Below are 20,925 nucleotides of genomic sequence, written 5' to 3'. Positions count from 1 at the left end.
CTTAGCAATTATCCTTGCAGGCTCCTTTATTTTGGACGTGGGAACCAAGTATTTTGAGTTTTCGCATTTTCATCATTTTCCCTTTTTTTCTATTGATTATTGAGCCCTATTCAATAAGAGGCTGAGATATTTGTGTATCTTGACCAAAATTTGTTATACTTTTGAAACGAATTCAACCATGAATTGCAGATATTCATGTTTTCACATGCATATTTGTCTTGCAATCAGAGTATTTCTTGGAAAGCAAAGGTAAAAGTGTAGATTTTCATGTTAAGAAGAAAATTTCGCATAATACATTTTCGCAATAATTTGGTAAGTTCTCAAAGTTGGTTTTAGCGAAGAAGACATATAAGAGCACAAACTCAGAAGCCGCTCGGTATCTTCAAGCTCGCAAGACTGTACATAAAAACGCATCTTATTGATATGCTCCAAAAAAATTTGAATATTTTTTATAAACTGCATAAATTGAAGAAAATCGAAATGAAAAGAAAACTGTACACTGCGTTGAACCGCATCTATAGTCAAGTCGACCCTTACGCTCATTATTATGTAGGGTTATTGTCTTGTTTACGAGTTTGCTTCGTCCCTACCTGTTTCAATGCAATATGAGATTTATTTTTGAACACCATAAGAACGAGCAACGAAAACAAAACCAAAGAAGCCCTAAGGTAACAGGTTTTTTTTTCGAAGACAACAGGTTTTGAAGTCTGGGGCACAGGAACAGGTAGCCAAGGAAGGGTTTGCTTCTATTTGTTATTCTGGAATTCAATGTTGTTTTTTTTCTGTGATTTCTTATAGCAAACACGCTGGCTCAATAAACAATGAGTTTGATAGAATTTGAAAATTTCAATTGTCAATGAAATAATGATAGGTCAGAGAGTTTTACTGTTTCAAATGAAATGCATTTCAAAGTCAACGACCCAAGAGGTTTTTTGTATTGACAAAATAATGTGAAATCAAGTTAGTGTTTTTATTATTTTTTGATATTGGGGATGATATAAATATAATTAATTTAAAAGCGAGTTAATTAAAGCTTTCGGTCTTCAGTCTGCAGGCTTTGCGAAAAGTCAACATCACTGAGACACCTCATTTGTAGTTGTTGCCATAAATCGGACGCTGGAGCAAGTTTGTTGTCGGTTGACTCCTTCCATTTGGCTTGTACAGTAGGCAGGCCACTTTAACGGCTTTCCTGATACTTTGGAAAGGACTGAAGTATCTCTTTTTAACGACAATTTGCTGGCAAGGGTCAGTTGAATGCGAAAGCAATTCGTAACTCATGACAAAAGAGAACTAAACTTGTCTGCGCCAAGATATGATTTGATGTTCATTTTTTGTAATTAATGGGTATTTATATGTTGCCCTCTAAAAATCATCCCTTGTTTTCTGTTGGGGATATTTTCCACCAATCACAGCGTCGCTAGACGCAGGTGTTTCTTTCGTATTTCGTATCTGGGATCGGTTTGTGATGAGATTACGAGTCACGCATTCCATTTTTGTGAGTCCTAAGTGGAAAGAAAGCAAGCAGGTAGCTGATGCGAGGGTCCTTACGCTGCACGTGTGTCGATCTCATGCCAGTGAGAAAAACCGAAAACCGAAACGTCGGTTACTTCGTGGGAGAGAATTATTTCGGTGCGGCAATCAAATAACAAATCCTCGATCCCTTTTCACTTTGTTGTGTGTATATTGTGAGTGCTATATTTGCGGAGGAGTTTATTTTCTCGAAAAATTCTGCCTTAATTAGTCTTTTCATGGATAATGGATTGACAGCCAAGTGTGGAGCCTTGAACCCTCTTTAAACACATGTTGCCTCAGAAACTACTATCTACTGTTTATGACATTAATTACATTTGATATGGACCACTGCATGGAATTGGAGTCGGTGTCTGTGTGTGTCGAAATTGCCCGTTGAACTGTGTACTTTATCGAATTGAAGATACAATTATTTTTAAGATTACGTTTCGTTTGTAGTAAGTGAGGTTTAATTGCATTTCATATCAGCAATAAGTTCTGAGAAGAGCTACTTAGCATAAATTAAGCATTAGTTCTATATAGATTTTAATATCACAATGATGAGTCGCTGCTGCTGCAGCTTAAAATAATAATAGAAAGTTTAATAACATTAAAAATATGTCATGAAACGCTTAAGTGATGCCGATATATAGTGTTATACAACTGACGTTATTTGAACTGAGCTGTAATAAATTGTGTAGCATACTTTTGTGAGCTACAAAAAATGGAAATCACGTGTAATAAAGTATACGACAGGTAAAATTGGCATCCCTCAAAAGTATGTCTTATGATTTGAAAAGAATCTTTACGGCAAAGATGTTTAACGGCGATTTCAAATTTGAAGATTGAAAATTATACCAAGAATAATTAAAATGTTGTTTTTGTTTTATTGATAGTTTTTTGTGCTTTTAATAATAAGTAAATAGTTATTTTTAAAGAAGAAAAACAAAAATAGATTACAGAATATAACTTGATATGTTGTAAATTTTTGAAGAGTTCTTTATTTCATTTATTACATGCATAATATCTTATAGTTATATTTTTTATTATTTAAGGAAATAGAGAAACAAAAAAAAAAACAGAAAACTGACGATTGACAATTCTCTCCATTAATCAATTATTTTCTTTTACGCTCCTGTGTTTTATTCCAAGTATCATTAGGAAGAAGATATCAGCATTGTGTGAATTATGACAGTCATATAAGAGCCCTATAAAGTGTAATTGCTTTGCCTTGGCTGTGATACAGTCTATTCTTTCTGTTGATGTTGAGATTCATTGTTAGATTGTGTCGATCTCAGAACTGTAATTACCTACGTGTCATCCCTTCAATCTGATAGAGAATCGTTAAATGATCGATACGAGTAACATAATAAGCCTCTATGATTAGAAGTTTGCTTAGGATTGATTTGGATTTGATAATGTTAATACAATAAACATTCAAGTTACGAGTGTTCAAAATACAGTTTATTGTCTGTGCAGTATTTGTACCAAACCTATAATTAATTATTTCTTCAAGATTTACATTTCATCTGATCGCAAAGCGAATTCATTTTGAACGGTTTATTATGATAAGTTTTGGTAAACAAAAGATACCATCTAAAATGTAGTTTCGTTTGAACTATTTTTAATGAATATGCGGTTACCAGCATAGAATTAATTTCGCTACTTCAATAGAATAACTGGCATATTATTCATACCCATATCTGTTGCAGTAACAGAGGCATAGCAAAACTGAAAAATGTAAAATTGCAATGGGAAATAAGAATTCAAAATTTTGTTTTTTTTTTCTAAGTCTAAATATTTATTTATATCTTAAAACTAGATTATTTTACATGGAAGACAATGATTCTTAGCCTAAAGTAACCTAACAAACAAACATGGAAGACAATGATTTTTTCGTAATACTAAACTTAGAAAAGCTATTGGGAAATCACAATAATTTACAAGCTTGTTATTACATTGTTAAGTTGATACCTCAGTGTTGTACCGAAGAAGCAACTATACCCTAATATCACCCTGAGATTGCGGTCGTGCCATTTGGCGTCACCATCTTGGCTAATTGGCTCAAGCTGGTGACACATGGTATTAAAGCTGAAGCTGACATCAGTGTTGGCCCAATTGGTGTTATTTAGGCCTGGACCCAGCGGTCGAATCGTTCACGCATGTGCAGTTCTTGTTGTTGTTGCTGCTGCTGTTGTTGCCTTGCGCTGTCGACTGAAGTCCAGAAGAAGGTGCCGCTGCTGGTGCGAGCAAAGTGAACCGGGATGAAGGTCTGATCGGCATGAGCTGGCACAATGCGTTGCTGTTCGCCCTGTTGCACGATCATTGCCGCTTGATTGGGGCACTGTCGGAGATCATTGAAGAGTCGCTGCTCCAGTTGCTCGTTGGCCATATTGTCACAGCTTGCCACCGAGTCTTTGCGCATGTCCTCCAGCGATGAGTTGATTTCATTCTGCGACTGCATCTCTGCCAGAGTTTTGCGTATGAGCTGCTTCTTCTTGATGAGGCGCAGCAGTGGTTTGACGAGTTTCTTCAGGCTCAGCATTGCCATTGTATGTTGATCTGATTTCTGCTGCATCATATTGCTGGTCTCGAACTTGTACTCCCGAGTGATGAATGACATTTTGCACGAATTTGAATTTAATTGAATCGAAATCTTGTATTGGAATTTGTTACTTGTTGCTGCAACAGGCGGATAACTTGCCACGTCGCTGGTCGATTGCGTTCTGATCTTCGGTCTGTCGATGCCCTGCTTTTATACGCTGCGACCTCGACGTCGGGACTCTCGCTGCTCTCTGGCTCTCTTTGTTCTGGCAGCCAATCAAAATGCGCCATTCAGGCAGGTGGTTGCACAACAGAGAGTCGAGAGCGCACAGCAGACCGAAAGATGGAGAGAGGGAGAGTGAGAGAGTGAGAGCGAGAGACTGTCCTGTACTTGCATGCGTTTCACAGATTTTTTCAAGTGGAATTTTAGTTGGATTTTTTTGGATACGGTTTCGTTGCGACTCTCGCTACCTGCTGCACCCGAAATACCCAAAAATTCCTTGCTCAATTTTCATGTCTGATCCGAAATGGACAAGTCGATACTTGTACGCTGGAAAACCTGAACCCTAAGTGCAGAGGATTTTAAAATTCGACACACTATGCCAAGATCCCTAAAATGCCAAGGGACATGGGATAGGGAAAACAATGGCTTTGCGTATCTCAAAAGCAATCTATCTGTTTTTGGGAAAAATCTACTTGTTCGTCATTTCATTGAGACAGCCTTGTCCTGTCCTCCCGTTCGACTCGTAAATTGCCAATACCTTTCGGAACCAACCTGTAGGTAGCAAAAGTAACGTATTTTCTGTTTACCGGATTTTATTTGGGTTTTGAAGGTTAGTCAAAACGAATTAACGCGCTATTTGGGATATGCCGCGTCGTCAATTTAGCAGGTATTGGGTATACACAACCCTGTGCACTTTGTTTGTCATTGTTGTTTTAGGGATTTCTCAGTTGGTGCATGAAAAATTTACAACGCGGGAGATGCAACCCAAAATCTCAAAATTTTTGGAATTTTGTCGGCTCACTCTGTTTGTGAGTCCTTCTAATTGTTAGTTTTGTATCCTTCGGGTGTAAGGTTCATATTTTGTAACGTATTTTCCCTTCGTATATTCACATCAAAATAACGGAAAACATTTCATATGATAATGTTGTGCAAATATGCATACTGTACTTTATGTCGGTTGTCAAGTATACTAGTACTATATAAATGTATCTTTTAAACAAACCACATTTAACAGATACATTTATACTTGCTTCCAAGCACAATTAAATTAATAGCAGAGTCATGATTTCTCACATGTGAATGCTAATTAGTTGCATGTTGTTAATCATAGTATATTTAAATTTACAATTTTAAAAACGCTCCATTTCGTAGTTCCCATTTCATAACTATACTAAAAATGCCGTTATGTTTATGAATAAAAGAATTCAAATTTAAGAGTGTACTAAATTACTGCCAGCTATTAGTTTGTCTGCACATATTGCTGACATATCAGCGAGATATGTACATAATTTTTTTTTTGTTAAAACTGGAATATAAAATGGAAGAAGGAAAAATGAGTATGTCGAGAGATATCGACTACAAGATACCCTGTTTTCTTGGCTCTTACAACCTTATAATGTATTATGTTTCTTTTCATTTACTCAAATTTGTATTTTATTTATAATAAAAATGTGTCATTATAAATAAATATAGCTGTGCTTAGTTTTAAGAAGTTGAATACAGTTCAACTTCACTTTTTCTTGCTGAGAGTACAGGGTAACTTAAGAACACTCCACAAAAACGTTTATAAAGAGGCATGGAACTCAAAATGGACATACGTATTTAAACAATTTGAGATGTGCAATGCGTACCTTTGACTAATATTAGGAAATCAATGCATTATTATGAATGGGTAGGAATAAATAAATTACATTATCTTAGAATATATAAATGATAAAATGATACTTAACAGGATTAGAGAAAACTCCATATTGTGCAATGGAAAAAAAGAAAAAGATTTGCAAATAAATTCCTTAAGGCTCTATCATATGATTATAATGTACCATTCCGCATCCTATGCAGTTAGCATTTAAAAGTTGTTATATTAATACACTAGATTCTTGTGACTAGCTTGATTTGTGCGTTGTGCATACAGTTAACAATTTATAATTAACATTCATACGAGCATATAATTTATTCGATCTTCAGATGCATTCGAAATATTGTAGCTACAGATAAGTACAACTGTAGTGTTTGTAGGGTGTTTGCTTGGAATCCTTAAAAATGTAGTTGTTTTTATTTTGAATTGTATTTTTAACGGTTTCCATTTGTATACCGAGTACTGGAAATGTCGCACCCACGCATGCTTGAATAGAGCTACAGTTTGTATGGGTTTGAACGTGACTGCCCTTGCTAAACTCTATAGAAATGACATGCACAAACTTGCTTCTCGTTTCTGTTTGAGTTTCAGGGGCGTCGCCCACGTTCTTAATTTTTTGAAAAGAAAAAAGTGTTGGGATTTTATGGGTCCTCTTTTTATTTTTGGGTACATACGGATTGCTTGTTGATTTCCTATGTCCCTTATCTTGCAACATCATCAAGGCATCTCAGTGGCAATTGCTCTTCAAGGCATTCAAGTGATGGCAGTTATCCCTTCCTTACCCCGACTGCATTCGTTTTGGGTCATTTTAGGGTCCGTTTCATTAATTCCTCTTTTATCTTCTTTTTAGGCGTTTCTGGTGTTTCTACCTGCAGACTCTCGATCTGACCCTTGCACGTGTGTGACCCACTGCCACCACATCTAAAAATATACAATCGGGATCGAGTATGCAACAAAATACTTTCGAAAAGGGCTCGGCAATCACAATGCAACAGAAAGAATCATGTCCAATACAGCGTAATTGTAGCTATCCGGAAAGGGATTAAAATGCCAATGGCGATATTTATAAAACATTTTTGCCTGTGTAGATGTATACAAAGTAGAAAGTGTATGCGTGTGTGTGAGTGTGCGTGGATGACAGTCACTGCTCTATTCATGATTCACATCAATCAATTTACATTGTCATGAACTGCTTCTCTCAATCCGATATTCTCTACTTATTTACATTAAACACAAAAGATACACATATATACTGAATCCATAATGTTCTAGCTTAAAATTCTACTGTATATAATTATTAAAGACAGGCCTTAGAATTTTGTATTTAAAGTACTTAGAAGTTAAAGAAATACTTTGGTATGAGCAAAAACACCTACTTACTATGGGGGTTAGTTACTTTGGTTAGCAATTTGGTATATTTAACACTCTATGGTATATTTTGAATGTAGTACTCTTCCTAAATAGCTTTATTATTTTGGTATATTTTACCGCACTATTTTGCAATTATTCAAAATGGTTAGCGAGTATCGACTGTAGCTTTCTTAATTGCTTAAGAATAGTTTAATTCGGTGACAATGAAAATCGATTTCTAAAAATAGTCAATACAAATAACTTTTTAACTATCTTACGGTACATTACGTGACCGATAAGATGCATGATTTTAATCTTTAGTTGGGAAAGATCCTACAACATTTTATCTTTAAGGTGTTGTGGAAAACTGTACCTACTATATAATTTATGAGAAAATACAACAGGTTGACAAAAGACAATACACGAGGCGAGACATGTACCTGTGCTGATCAAGTGTGAAAAATCGCGCTGCAACATTTTTACAAAATTCTGGAAATTTCCTTACAGTTCTAAGAATGTCAACGCAAAGAAAGGACATTAAATGAAAAATGCTCTGGCGCCGGCGTCCTGCTGGCACAACTCCCTTAACGATTAGCAGTCTACGGAAAATGCGTACCTGTCTTAACGGAAAACATTACCTGCTAAAATAAAAGCAAATGGAGTTTTCTTCGGTCCTGTGTATGTGACAAGAAAGTTAAGTTTTTGATTTTTTTTGGCTTTTCGTGTGTGGGGCCTAAAAGCATAATCATGTTGTCAATATCTTCAAGTCTATCTCAACGAACACTTAAAGGCTCATTAGCTACGTGCACTTCATTAAAATGCAACGAGGTTTTCTTGATATTCTTGAGAATCTGAAGTCAATATATTCGGATGTGATTTTCTGTAGTTTCTCTTGGTTCCGAAATGGGCGTACTCGACTATATCAGTTTACAACTAAAAATCGTTCTTCGCTGTAGACTAGCATCTGGGTTAGTTTATATTGCTGATTAGTAGAGATTATTCAAGCATGGTAAACACTTGTGTCTCGCCTATGAGGCATGCGAGAAGTGAGACACTTGAAACGGTTGAACACACAACCTATAGTTAATGACAAGCAATGCGATTCGAAATGGAGTTCAAATTCCATTTAGCGGCATTTAATTTTTATGGAATGGAAATGCATGTTTCTTCGCTGGGGTTTTTGAGGTTTGTGTTATGAATTGCACTTGAGAATTAAAACAGGGATAACGCTGTTGTCAAATATAACAGCGGTCGGGACACCAGATTTCGACTTCAATTTCGGTTTCGGCTCTGCGCCTTGTAATGCGATATTTGGGCACACAAATTTCTCTTCAATCTGTCGCCCAGAGTCTCACAAGTCTTCCAAATTCTCAAGTGTTGTCTAAGGCCATGAAAATGGATCAAGTTTCAACAGCGCAACTCGACTGTTCAGCAGGTTTTCACTTCAACCTCGACGATTTGTTATATATTTTCGCTAGCACTCAGAAATTAGTTGTCAAAATCAAGAACTTTTATGTATATATGTACTACTTATATGTGCTCCTTCAATATTTAAGAGTGAGATCCACCGAAAAAACTAATAAGCACAAAACCTAGAATTAGACCTCAACGGTTTTCGACAAAAAAAAAAATTGAAACAAATTTTAACCCAATTGACCGTTGGCATTTTCTGGCTAACATTTTAACGTGTCGGCCACTTTCCTTTGTGAACACGTGTGCAAGGGTCTTTTCTCCTGTGGTGATCCTCAGTTGTGTCCCCTGCGGTGCCGAGTTTTATTGATTTCGATTTTTCTTTTGTTCTTTATGTTTTTCTCTTTTTTCGCTTTTCGTTCGGACAGCTCTGTGTGCGTTGGTGTCCAGTCGAAACGTGTTTGTAACTACATACAGAACAGCATAAAAACACATATACGAATGTACATATGTATGTATGTATATAACGTATGTATGTACACAAAGAAAACACATACAGTCGTAAATATATTCTTGATGTTGTGCCACATTATGTATGCAAGTGTTTTTGTTGAATATCAACAAACCCCAAATACAACCCCAGGACAAAATACTTATGGGACAATTGATGCTTGTCTTTTATGACTGTTTCTTTAATTTTCATCCAATGATGAAATTATATCTGGTTGTGTATATAAACATCCATGCGCATATACGAGTATGTATGTATATGAATCCAAGCGTATAGTATGTAGGATTTTTATTTGTTTAACCTAAAAAGTACATTTAAATGCGCTATCCATAGGGTAGAAAGAGTTTATAACTCTGTGACTGCATGATATATATGTATCCTTTAAAGTATATATATTCTTGATCAGCGTCACTAGCCGTGACGATATAGCCATGTCCGTCTGTCTGTATGTCCGTCCGTAAGAACACCTTGATCGATTAGCGATTCGCTCGCGATTTTGGTTTATACAATATTAACTACTTTATTTATATGATTTCTGAATATTTGGTTGCAATCAGACAAAAACTCATACTTACTAGGGGTCTTAGTTGATATGGCTGATAATATGGACTCTATGATATATTTTCAATGTAGTAATGTATCAAGAAGTTTTGCGGTATATTATTTTGGTATATTTTATAATGAATACCGCATTATTTTGTTTTATTCGAAATGGGTAGCGGGTATCTCACTAAAATGTACACTTGACTGTAGCTTTCTTATTAATAGAAAATTTTTGTAACAGACAGGATATCCATGATTTTTATTATATTCTATATATGGGTAATTCCATGACGGAATTTGTCCGGTGCGAGACTCTTTACATTGAAAATAACATAAACTGAAACAATTTTAAAAATAAGTGAATGTTATTCTTAAAACTTTTGATAAGCACTATATTTCGAGCTAAGATTGATTTTAGGAACTTGTTCTGTTTTACGATAAAATATATAAATTCGTTCATTTTGTTAATTTGTTAATTTATGCAATTATCAGAACCGAAAACAAAACAGAAATAAAATTCCAAAACCATTCTTAGCTCTAATTAAAGTCCTTATCTAGAGCTATAAAAATAACCTTTTCTTATTTTTAAAATTTTTTCAGTTTATGTTATTTTTAATGTAAAGGGTCTCGCACGGTACAAATTCCGTCATGGAATTACCCATATTCAGGATTACACAAGACGTAGTTATCCATATATGTAAGTATGCAAGTAGTATAGCTCTCCATCTAAATGATTGTTTGCCTGTCTTGTGAACAAACAGATCTCATAGACTGTAAGAGATATATGTACCAATTTTTGGCACGACTTGTTATAGGCCTCGTTCCTCTTGTCCTTACAAATGGAAAATTGAAACTACAATTTTAGAATTTCAGACACATTTTTAAATTTGAATGATCTGTGTGTTAGTAATTGATAATAATGTAAATATTTTAATCTCTGCTTATGACTATTAATTTATAAAGTCGGAAAACATTTTGTGTCATACTCAATCACTATCGGTCGTAGAATGCTTAATATTTTTTATTCACTATCTCAATTTCATAATAAATGTAATTATAGGAGCTGCATTTAGATATAATATTTCCAATTTATTTCTATTAATTCTAATGATTGTTTGGAAAATACTAAAACTCTCTTATGATTTTTTTCTTTTGGACTTTTTAGAGCTATTTCGAACACATTTGGCACAAATGTGGAAAATGTGACTGTTTGCTTATTTGGATTTTTTCTGCTGGCAATTTTAACATCTGTAAAAACATATGCTCTTAATATCCTATAGTAATGTTGAGGTCTTGAAGGTTAGAAAAAAGCAAATATGCTCAAAGTAATTAAGATAATTAAAAACTTATAGTATGTAAATACGTAATATTTGAAAATAAGTAACTTTGACAATATTATTTATTAACATTTATGTGTTAATCTTCTTAGGTTGGTTGAACAAGATGTTTATTGGGAAATTAAGACGAACGAAATACTTTTTGAAATAGTTTTCACAAAGGATCTTTTGATTTAATAAAGCCACAACCTTGGTCTCTTTTTTGGGAAATTCAGAAAAACCAAAATGTTTTCAGAATTGCTCATGGCTTTGATGAAATTAAATAAATAACAAGATCTTTTTTTATGTTTTTCTATTCGTATTTTGTAAAGAGCCGATCTGCGTCGGAGAGGCAATTTAGAAGATTATCACGTTAGGCTGTTGCTTGTATTTTTATCGCTGCTGAAAAGGGCATTTAAAATGAAATGAAACGAAATAAAATGGGACTTTGTTCCCGAGTCTTTGTGTAAACATGCATGGTATCAGTAGATTTCCTTTATCCTGTCGTGTTTGTGCCTGCTATTCGACTCTGGTTGAGTAGGCCATTATTCCATGTCAGTCAATGTTGTTCTACAGAAACAACTCCTTGTTTCCTTGTCGCTGTGCAGCAGAGGAGTGGAGGAGGAGAAACCTTTTTGCCGCTTCTAAATTCGAAATGGTCCAGCACCAAATTAGAGCTCGTTAAAAGGCACACTTTTGTCTTGTCTGCCTCAGTCTCCCCTACAATAATCCCCGATGTGCCTCATAGACGACGACTCACGTTTCAACAGATTCTACTGGTCTCCTACCGGCATTGCTGTTGCCTATTAATAAGGCTGGTGGTTGGTGGCTGGTGACAACACGTGAAACTCCATGACGTCTCACTACGGCAGACATACCTACCTCCAACCTACCTCCGATGCACAAAAGCCACAGCGAACACACAAGAGACAATTTCTAAAAATCTGTTTACAAATATTTTCAAAGCGAGCAAAACAATGCAAAACCTACAAACCGTTCTATTCTATGCGTGACTTTCTGCACCAAAGATCTCTGCTTCATTTGTATCATTTGTATTTTTTGCGTTCGATTTTCCAATAACAATTGACAGTCATATTTTCAAACTAGCAAACTATTCAATTGATGCATCCAAAAATATTTATCCATCAACAAGACACCTAAAGGTACTCGCAAACGTTAAGTTGGTAGTTGAAAAATCAATTATTATACTACACAAGTAATATGCTGTTCATTTATTATACATACATAGTCAGCTTAAAACTTTTTTTGAGTCTTCCAAATATAAATGAAAGTTAATTATAACTACGTTATGATTAATAAGACTTTCCAAAGCATACATCGAAGCAAGATAAGAAAATGATAGGAGCCATTTTCTGACTGATCAGGGATATTCGCAATGCGTGTAAGAATATTAAAATCACAAAAATTTATATGCATTGATGTACCTTTTGTTTGTTTTTTTCATTTGTTAATAAAGTATTAAGTGGTCCGATTTATATTAAATTTCTTGTATATTCCGCACAATGAATATAATCCATAGAATGGATATTTGATAATATAATATAATAAAAACTAAATTAAGTAAATTTAACTTTTAAAGCACAAAAAGTTAACCCTGCTTAAATGAGCCAATCATTTTTTGCAGTAATCTTCAGTTATATGAGCTCAAATAAATATATATAACTACAAACGTATTAAATAAAAATTACATGATCAATTTGGAAAAAACTGTCTCAATGATTGAGCGAGAATTTAAAAAAAAATTAAATGTATTAGGCTATCGTTATTTTTGAAAATTTTTTAACAACAATTTTGAAATATTGTTCGAGTTTACAAGTTTATTTAATAATTAAAAGTAAACAAGATAGAAGTTAATATTTGTAATGTGCGCGACTTAAATAATTAGGGCTTAAATGTTGATAAATATAAACAACCAATTTAATTTTTAATAGATTGTATTTCTTTAAATTATTGTGAACTTAAAACTGTATAGTATTTTATTGGTACCATCATATGAATATCTCAAAAACAATATTAATTATATCATACATATATGTACACAATTAGAATTATTGAAAACATATAGTCTGAAAAATAAAAAAAACAATTCTTAAAGAGAAGTCTTGAAACTATTATAGAAGGTAATAATAATAATGCAATCATATGTAATAAAAGTGTACAATCAAATTGCAAACTGTATCAATGAATTTTAATAACAAAATTAACTTTTTAAACACAAGTTTGATTGCAAAATTAAAAATGTATTGCTTTTTACTGGTATCCTCGTTAATATGAATATCTCAACAACAATATTAATAATTTCTATTATCTACTCAACATAAAGTGTTGAAATTATATATATTTCTGAAAAATAAAAACAAATACGTGAGAAGAACTCTTATTTTGAATGCTATATTATAAAGATATCGTCTTCTGAAACTATCGAATATGTAAACACTCGGTAAGCCTCAGAGAAATATTGGAACTGTTATCAAAGATCTGCAATCTTATTGTTGTACATTTCTTTTTAGGCAACGAACCCAGGCCCATTTCCTTGGAAGATGTTGAGCAGTATTTAAGGTGTTATGCACAATATCGAACATATGAGCATTTAAATATGTTATTTTTTCTATAAGTTCTTCAATTTATGCATAATCTTTTAAGGAAAGGGCAATAGTAATTTCTTCTTTTATTTCCATACGGATGCGTTTTTGAATTTGTCTGTTATTTTAAGTTTCATTGAAGTAAAGCATGTCTAATCTGCTCCAAAGATTTGGTCTATTGATAACAATTTTCATGCTCAAAGGTTATTCGAAAAAAGGAGCTCGAATCCTAAAATGTTATTGTAAGATTAGGTTCCCTTTTCCTCGAAACCCAAAACACTGACAATGGAATCGAAAAAATGCCAATAGAATGCACATAACAACACATATGTGTAGGAGCAGCCAAAAAGTAAAACCTTAAATTTCAATGGTCAACCGCCGCTTCGGCTTACCACTGAGGGATGATTGTGTGTGTACATCCCGATTGTCGGTTCCTCCGGGGATCGCACTTATGTAGTTACCTCCGACCTTTGACGAGTATCGACATTTTCTTTTTTTTTTTGTTGCTTTTTTCCGGCCATTGTTATTAGTCATGAGCTCTTTTCCCTGTCGTCTAGTTTCAATGGTGTCGATGTATGAGTATGTTGAAATTGCCATTTCGATTAACGAGGCATTGACAGTGTTTTCATATCATTTTGAAAGTGAGATATAAATTGAAGAGATGATTATTAGAATAATTCCCTTAAGGCAAACTTACATTGACATTGGCTATATCCTTGCTGTAGTTAGGGGAGTTTAAGTTCTCTTGATGTCAAATGGTTATTTGCTTAAAGTAGAAAAGGCCAGATGAAAAAGAAATGCTTTGTATTTTTTGTTGTCATTACTTTTATTTGTTAAATTTATCAATTGTGTCCATATATATTGTATATGCGAGGCTCGATATATAGAAAATTATGTGGAATAAAATACAAAGAAGTTTTGCAAAAATGTTTTCGAAAGCATACAATTGTTTAAAGGCTTGCTAGCCATTTTTACCAAAAATATTGGGATCCATAGTGACTTTTCTTATATATTTGCAAATCATATTAACTTTGTTTTGTATTTATTCGAATAGGTTAATTTTTATACCCGCTACCCATAGGGTAGAAGGGTATTATAACTTTGTGTTGGCAGGAAATGTATGTAACAGGTAGAAGGAGGCATCTCCGACCCTATAAAGTATATATATTCTTGATCAGCGTCAACAGCCGAAACGATCTAGCCATGTCCGTCTGTCCGTCTGTGTGTCTGTCCGTCTGGCCCTATGAAACACTGGATATCAGAGACTATAAGAGATAGAGCTATCAGATCAAGTTTGTTTCAAATTTTTGCCACGCCCACTTCCGCCCCCGTAAATAAAAAAATCGAATAACAAGCGTAATAAAGCTAGAGTTGAAAATTTTGGTACACACAATAATTACTATAGTAGTTATGATTTCTGAAAATTTGGTTGCGATCAGATAAAAATTGTGGAAGTTATTAAAGAAATACTTTTGTAAGGACAAAAACGCCATCTTACTAGGGCTCTTAGATGCTTTGGCCGACAATCTGGTACATTGTGCCGTCTATGGTATATTTTGAATGTTGGTATATTTTTAGTATTTTTTAGTATTTTCGGTATATTTTGAAAATAATACAGCATTTTTTTGCCTTTATTAAAAATGGGTAGCGGGTATCTCACAGTCGTGCACACTCGACTGTAACTTTCTCACTTGTTAATTTTGGGTATAAAATTTAAATTTTCATATGGTTGGCTATTGGGGAGTTGAAAGTAATATTTGTGAAACGACTTAAGCCCTTCCACTATAAAATAGAACGCAACAATTGTACACGCCTTTAAATCGCTATATGGTAATCTGCATCTTTTATAAAATAGTTTTTATAGTTCTGACGATCACATTATATGATTCGACAATCCCACGATACTAATTTCTTGTGGGACCCACGATTCAGGGATATGGTTTGGCCTTAAATTAAGTCATCCGCAGTAGACAGATTGCAATTCTGAACATTGTAAAATGTTTTCTTAAATAAACGTTTTCTTAAGTCGAAAGCTTAAAAATAAAATAAAATATTTTATCAGCTTAGTAGTGTTACTTCACTATATGTATAAATTGAGTTTCCACGCATTGTTGGGTTAAGATTGTGCATTAATTAAATATCTAAATTGTTACTAGAATATTAACGTCAATTACTTTGTATGTTAAGTTCCACATATTATTCATTTTCGTAAGCTTATCTTATGGTGTAGAGAATGTCAAATTGGTCTGCACTCTTTTTCCTGCTTTTCTCTGAACGCGTAAATATCTCTTCGCATTTTCTAATAAGGTGTTCAATCAATAAACAAAATCGGAATACGGTCGATTCAAAAATGGTATGAGTATTAATAATACATTAATAATAATATTACGAAAATGGGTTTAAAATGCATAATAATCTGATCATCTTACTTGGATTTCTCTTTGAGTAAATCATTTTAATGTATATTCTGTTTAACATATCCATATCCATTCACAAATTAGGAATATAATGCCCAAATCAAGGATATCTGGTATAGTATCTTGGTCTGATAAACACATGAGCATATGTAAGTGGATTGAAATGGATATGCATGTACCACACGTGTGGTAATATTGTGTATTTAAGTGGCTTCATTATTTTTAGTTGATTAGATCTGCGGAAACAAAGTTCACATGTGATCTGAGATATGGTGAATCTGGTTTACCAAATGAGTTGCAAAGTGTATCTGATCAACGCGTGCTTACGAATGTCATCGATTAGATGGGATATGCTACTGAGATAGGTAAGAGTTGAACCTAATCGCAGCTCCTATCGTAACTAGCTCTGAGTAAGATGGCATATTTGTCACCATTTTATGCTGAGCTCGGCTACTTAAGCGTATCTCTAGTGGGCAATCTTGAAATCCTGATGCTTCTCATCTTCTTCGACAGCAGCTCAGTAAGTGCACGGATTAAGAATGTTGCAGCCTGAGATAGATATCGATCAGAGACGAGACTGGATTTATTTTTTGTTTTCGACTCAAGACATAAATATTTTCAGACTTTCTTACTCCCAGTTTGCCTTGCAAGATTTGTTTGGTCTGATAAGATAAACAATAGACGTGAGCTCAAGTTACTTGCAATCGCTCATGTGTTGTCTCAATAAACACCCAGACAATTGGCCTTGTCTACTGGTGAAATTATTGTAGGAGATGAAGCATATCAATTGTCTGCATGGATCAGAATATTTACTATTTTTGTATTCTACGCTCTGGTGAATAAACACTTATGATTTGTATATTTCAGCATATGAATTTAGAGTTTCAACAATATTGAAATTGTATAGAAACTTTGATATATGTATGTATGTACTAGAGGTCTGCATGAATGCACTCAAAATTTTCGGTACATACTATGTACTATATATTGGACTATTATAAAGAATTTAGAATGAGGAGAAACCTTGTCCTTGTAAATTTAATATAAGGGTAATTAGAGTGTTTATTTGGTTTTCAGTTTATTGCCGCGAATAAAAAATACGGGTGGTATTAAAGGAGGAATGAAGTATACAGGTAACTTTTCAAAATGGAGTGTTTAGCAGTCTAATGTTATATAGTATGTTTTAGCATTGAAAATTGTAGAGTATTTGTAAAGATCAGTTTCCGGTGCTTTGTTGCTCATTCCCTGGCCAATTGAGCAACGTTATTGGTCAAGGGTATTGACAAAATATCACGCACAACATGTCGTAAAAAGATTGTATTTAAAGCGTAGTACTCATTGAATTCTTCTTCAGATTTTGAATTGCCATGTAAAATGCAACGTATATTATTTGTTAGAAGCCCTGCGGAGATATGCACGAGTGGCTATCAATGCAATAAATGGCCAGATATACTTTTGCTTGACTTCCGCTGGCATTCACACTCAACTGTAGAGTGTAGTTGCATTGTTCTAGGAGTAGGCACAGCCATTCAGTTCTGCAGGACAATGGAAACTTATCTGCACATGCGCAACGAATGTCCAGTGAATGACACTCATTCTCAATGGGTATTTCAATGGTCCTTCGAATGCTATACGGGTGTACATTCAATTTCAATAGTATGTTCTCGGTTAGAGATCGGTGTTAAACTAAACCAAAACAATTGAATTTCTCCCATTCAATGCCAATGTGTTCAACATTTGCCATTTTGTTGGAACCTACTCAGCAAATTTTACTATAAGCCTGTTGCTACTTTGTCAAATAATTTGTCTAATGTCTAACATAATATATTCAGTGTAAAGTAATTGTTTTTGCAGAGCTCAGTAATACCAATGAAGCTATTGTGCACTATTTGAAAGAACCTTGTGAACCTTATTAATAAAGCTTAAGCGACAATTCAGAAAGCATAATTATTTAAAAAAAAAATTTAATGATTCTCCCTATTCAAGTATGTGGTGATTTGACTACTTATAGTTTTCATATTTGTTGTTCGGCAATCAAAACTTTTCTTTATAGAAAAACCATTAGTTGTCGAATTGTCCATATACACAATTTAATAACTTCTACGAACTGCGAGTATCTAGCACACAGGGTTTTGTCAATTTGTATATTTAATAAATTCATTTTGGCTTCTTAAATTGTAATTTATTGTCTTTCATGATTTTTTTTTAAGTATTTCAAAATGTTTTATAACTATTATGAATATATTTTTGGTTGGAGATCAGGAAAGTTATATGTTACACCCCAGCCCGCTCCCACAATTCGAAGAAAATCCGAATAACGAGCATAATTTTAAAGCTACATAGAGTCGCGATTTTTGGTACATACTACAATAATAACTTCAGTCCTCATATCAAAACTATATTAGATGAACTACTCGTATCAAATTAAATTATGTTCTTAAATAAATGCATTTATTAATTTCATAAATGAAATAAGATAATTAATGTTGTGTACACCTGGCCCTCGCTTAACACGGCGGCTACGTTCCCAGAAATCTTCGTGTTAAGCGAAATCGTGTTAAGCGAAACATAGATTCTGTACAAAATAAGGGGTTACGTTCGCAAAATTCAAAATTAGCAGAAAACAAATTTTTTTATTGTTCAAATTTGGTATGTTTTTATTAATGTTTCATTACAGTTTTATTTATTATTTACATGTTTTCTTTTTTAGTGGCTCTTTATAAAAAAAAATCAGTTCTTTTCGATTGTTTGTTGGCTTTCAAAGCTTCTTTATAGAACTCCTTATAAGGCAAAAGTATTCTTTCCAACTCTCTCTTAAACTTAAGCCGTCGTTCGATGACCGAATCTGAACTTAAAAAGCACGATTCCAAGCTGCTAGCATATGCGAATCCTTCTTGGAGTTTTTCTATCGATAAACTAATTTGATCGGTTTCTTCAGAGCTGCTTTCATCGAATTGTTTGCTTCATTCACAGCAATCTCAAGCAATAATTCGTCATCAACTTCTTCATCTTCAAACAACTCTTGCAAATCATCATTTGCCATGTCGTCGAAACCTTTACCTTCAATCAAGTGAGCAAGGTTCAATATATCCTGGAATCCACGGTTTGGCACTTCTATTTCAGAACTTTTAACTACCTCTGGCCATAATTTTCTCCAGCATCTATTTAATGTTGACACCTTAATCTCTTTTGAAGGTAAGTTTACCAACTCAAGGCTATCTTTAATAGAAAACATCTTCCAAGCACTGGTTACATCGATGGAGTCGGTTTCAGTTGTATCCAAAGTCCAGCGTATAAGATCTTCGCACCTACTAAAACATGCTTACATCTAGCAGATCAAACGTGGGATTCCCCTTTTTCGACAATCACCCCATGCGTAAGACACACGCACAAAGACACTATCGCGTTAATTGACAGAAAAAAAAATATAAAGTGGATCGCAGCTTATTTCGTGCAGTCGCAAACTGAAAGTTTGAACCTTCACTGCTACTAAACCACTAAAGATATTTCAAAAATTTAAATGAAGGTTGGTAATGCAGAATTTGTAGATTTGAAATTAATAAGAAAAAAATTTCTTAATTACAAAAGTAAAACATTGAGATAAAAAAAAATTTTTTTTGGGCTTTTTTTATGCCGCAGCTTATTTCGTGCAGACATTTTATATAGACGAAATTCTAACTTTTTTGACTAGAATATTAGGTTTTCACGCCAGATTTGGTATTTTTGGTAGTTAAACTAAAAGATTTAATGAGTATTTTGACTTTGAGACATTGAAATACTAAAATTTTGGGGAATTACAAACATGGCACCTCGAACAACTATTAAACAACGAGAATTAGTTCTCAAATATTTTAAAGATGGAAACAGGCAGCGTGCTATTGCGGAGAAGGTTTCACTAAGCTTTAGCACTGTACAATATATATTTTAGCGCTTTATTCGTGAAAATCGGGTGGAAAATAAAGGTCAAAATGCACCAAATAAAATTGTTTGCGAACAAGAGGAGCGTCGCAACGTAAGAAAAGTTAAACAAAATCTGAAGCTATCGCCTCCAAAATTGGCTGTGGAGATAGAGGATGAAATGGGCAAGAAGTGTAGCCCGGATTCAGTGAGCCGGGTCCTGCTCGAACACAACTTTAATGGTCGAGTAGTTCGAAAAAAATAATTTATTAACAAGAAAAATCGGGACTACCGCTTACATCTCGCTCGGGAACATATCCGTCATCCGATTTCCTTTTGGGAAGACGTCATCTTTGAGATGAATCAAAATCTAACATATGCGGCTCGGATGGGCGTCAATATGTTTGGCGGAGACCAAATACCAAGCTAGACCCCAAACACCTAAAACCAACAGTTAAGCATGGCGGGGGTCACGTTATGGTTTGGGCCTGTATGTCGGCCTCTGGAGTCGGTAGCCTGTCTTTATTGATAGTATAATGGACACCAATCCATATCTTTCAATATTGAAGGAAAACCTTCTCCAAAGTACCGAGAAAGTGAGCATACGCGATTGTTTTCGGTTCTACCAGGACAAACACCCCAAAGCATAAGGCTGGAATTGTGAAGACCTGGCTCGTCTGGAACTGTCCACACTTTGTGCAAGCACCAGCACAAGTACCAGATTTAAATGTAATAAAAAATCTATGGCAAATTTTGGACTTGGCTATTCGGAAATGACAGATTTCGAACAAAAACGATCTAAAATCTGCTTTGGTTGAAGAATGGCAAAAAATTCCCGACGAAACGACCATAAAATTAGTGTCCTCAATGGAAAACCGTCTGAATGCTGTCGTAAAGCAGAGGGGAGGCCACACAAAATATTAAGTTAATTTTTAGAATGTAGAGATAAAAATTCTTGAAGTG

At 34.3% G+C, this 20,925-nt stretch overlaps 1 protein-coding gene and 1 long non-coding RNA gene across 2 annotated transcripts; both read right to left on the bottom strand.

Moving 5' to 3' along the window:
• Positions 1-3,317: 3,317 nt before the first annotated feature.
• LOC117569540 (enhancer of split malpha protein) lies at positions 3,318-4,221 on the bottom strand. The gene has a single exon (XM_034250743.2). It carries the CDS (start codon positions 4,130-4,132, stop codon positions 3,638-3,640), a length of 495 nt encoding a protein of 164 aa, XP_034106634.1. The 5' UTR covers positions 4,133-4,221; the 3' UTR covers positions 3,318-3,637.
• Positions 4,222-6,288: 2,067 nt separating this feature from the next.
• Positions 6,289-7,986, bottom strand: LOC127565443 (uncharacterized). Its single transcript, XR_007954742.1, has 3 exons — positions 7,904-7,986; positions 6,590-6,942; positions 6,289-6,522 (listed from the first exon to the last, which is right to left on the bottom strand). It is a non-coding gene; the product is annotated as an uncharacterized LOC127565443 (long non-coding RNA).
• Positions 7,987-20,925: the final 12,939 nt, after the last annotated feature.

Source organism: Drosophila albomicans, chromosome 3 (assembly GCF_009650485.2).
Source record: "Drosophila albomicans strain 15112-1751.03 chromosome 3, ASM965048v2, whole genome shotgun sequence".
Lineage (NCBI taxonomy): Eukaryota > Metazoa > Arthropoda > Insecta > Diptera > Drosophilidae > Drosophila > Drosophila albomicans.
This window is presented reverse-complemented; position numbering and strand designations above follow the sequence as displayed.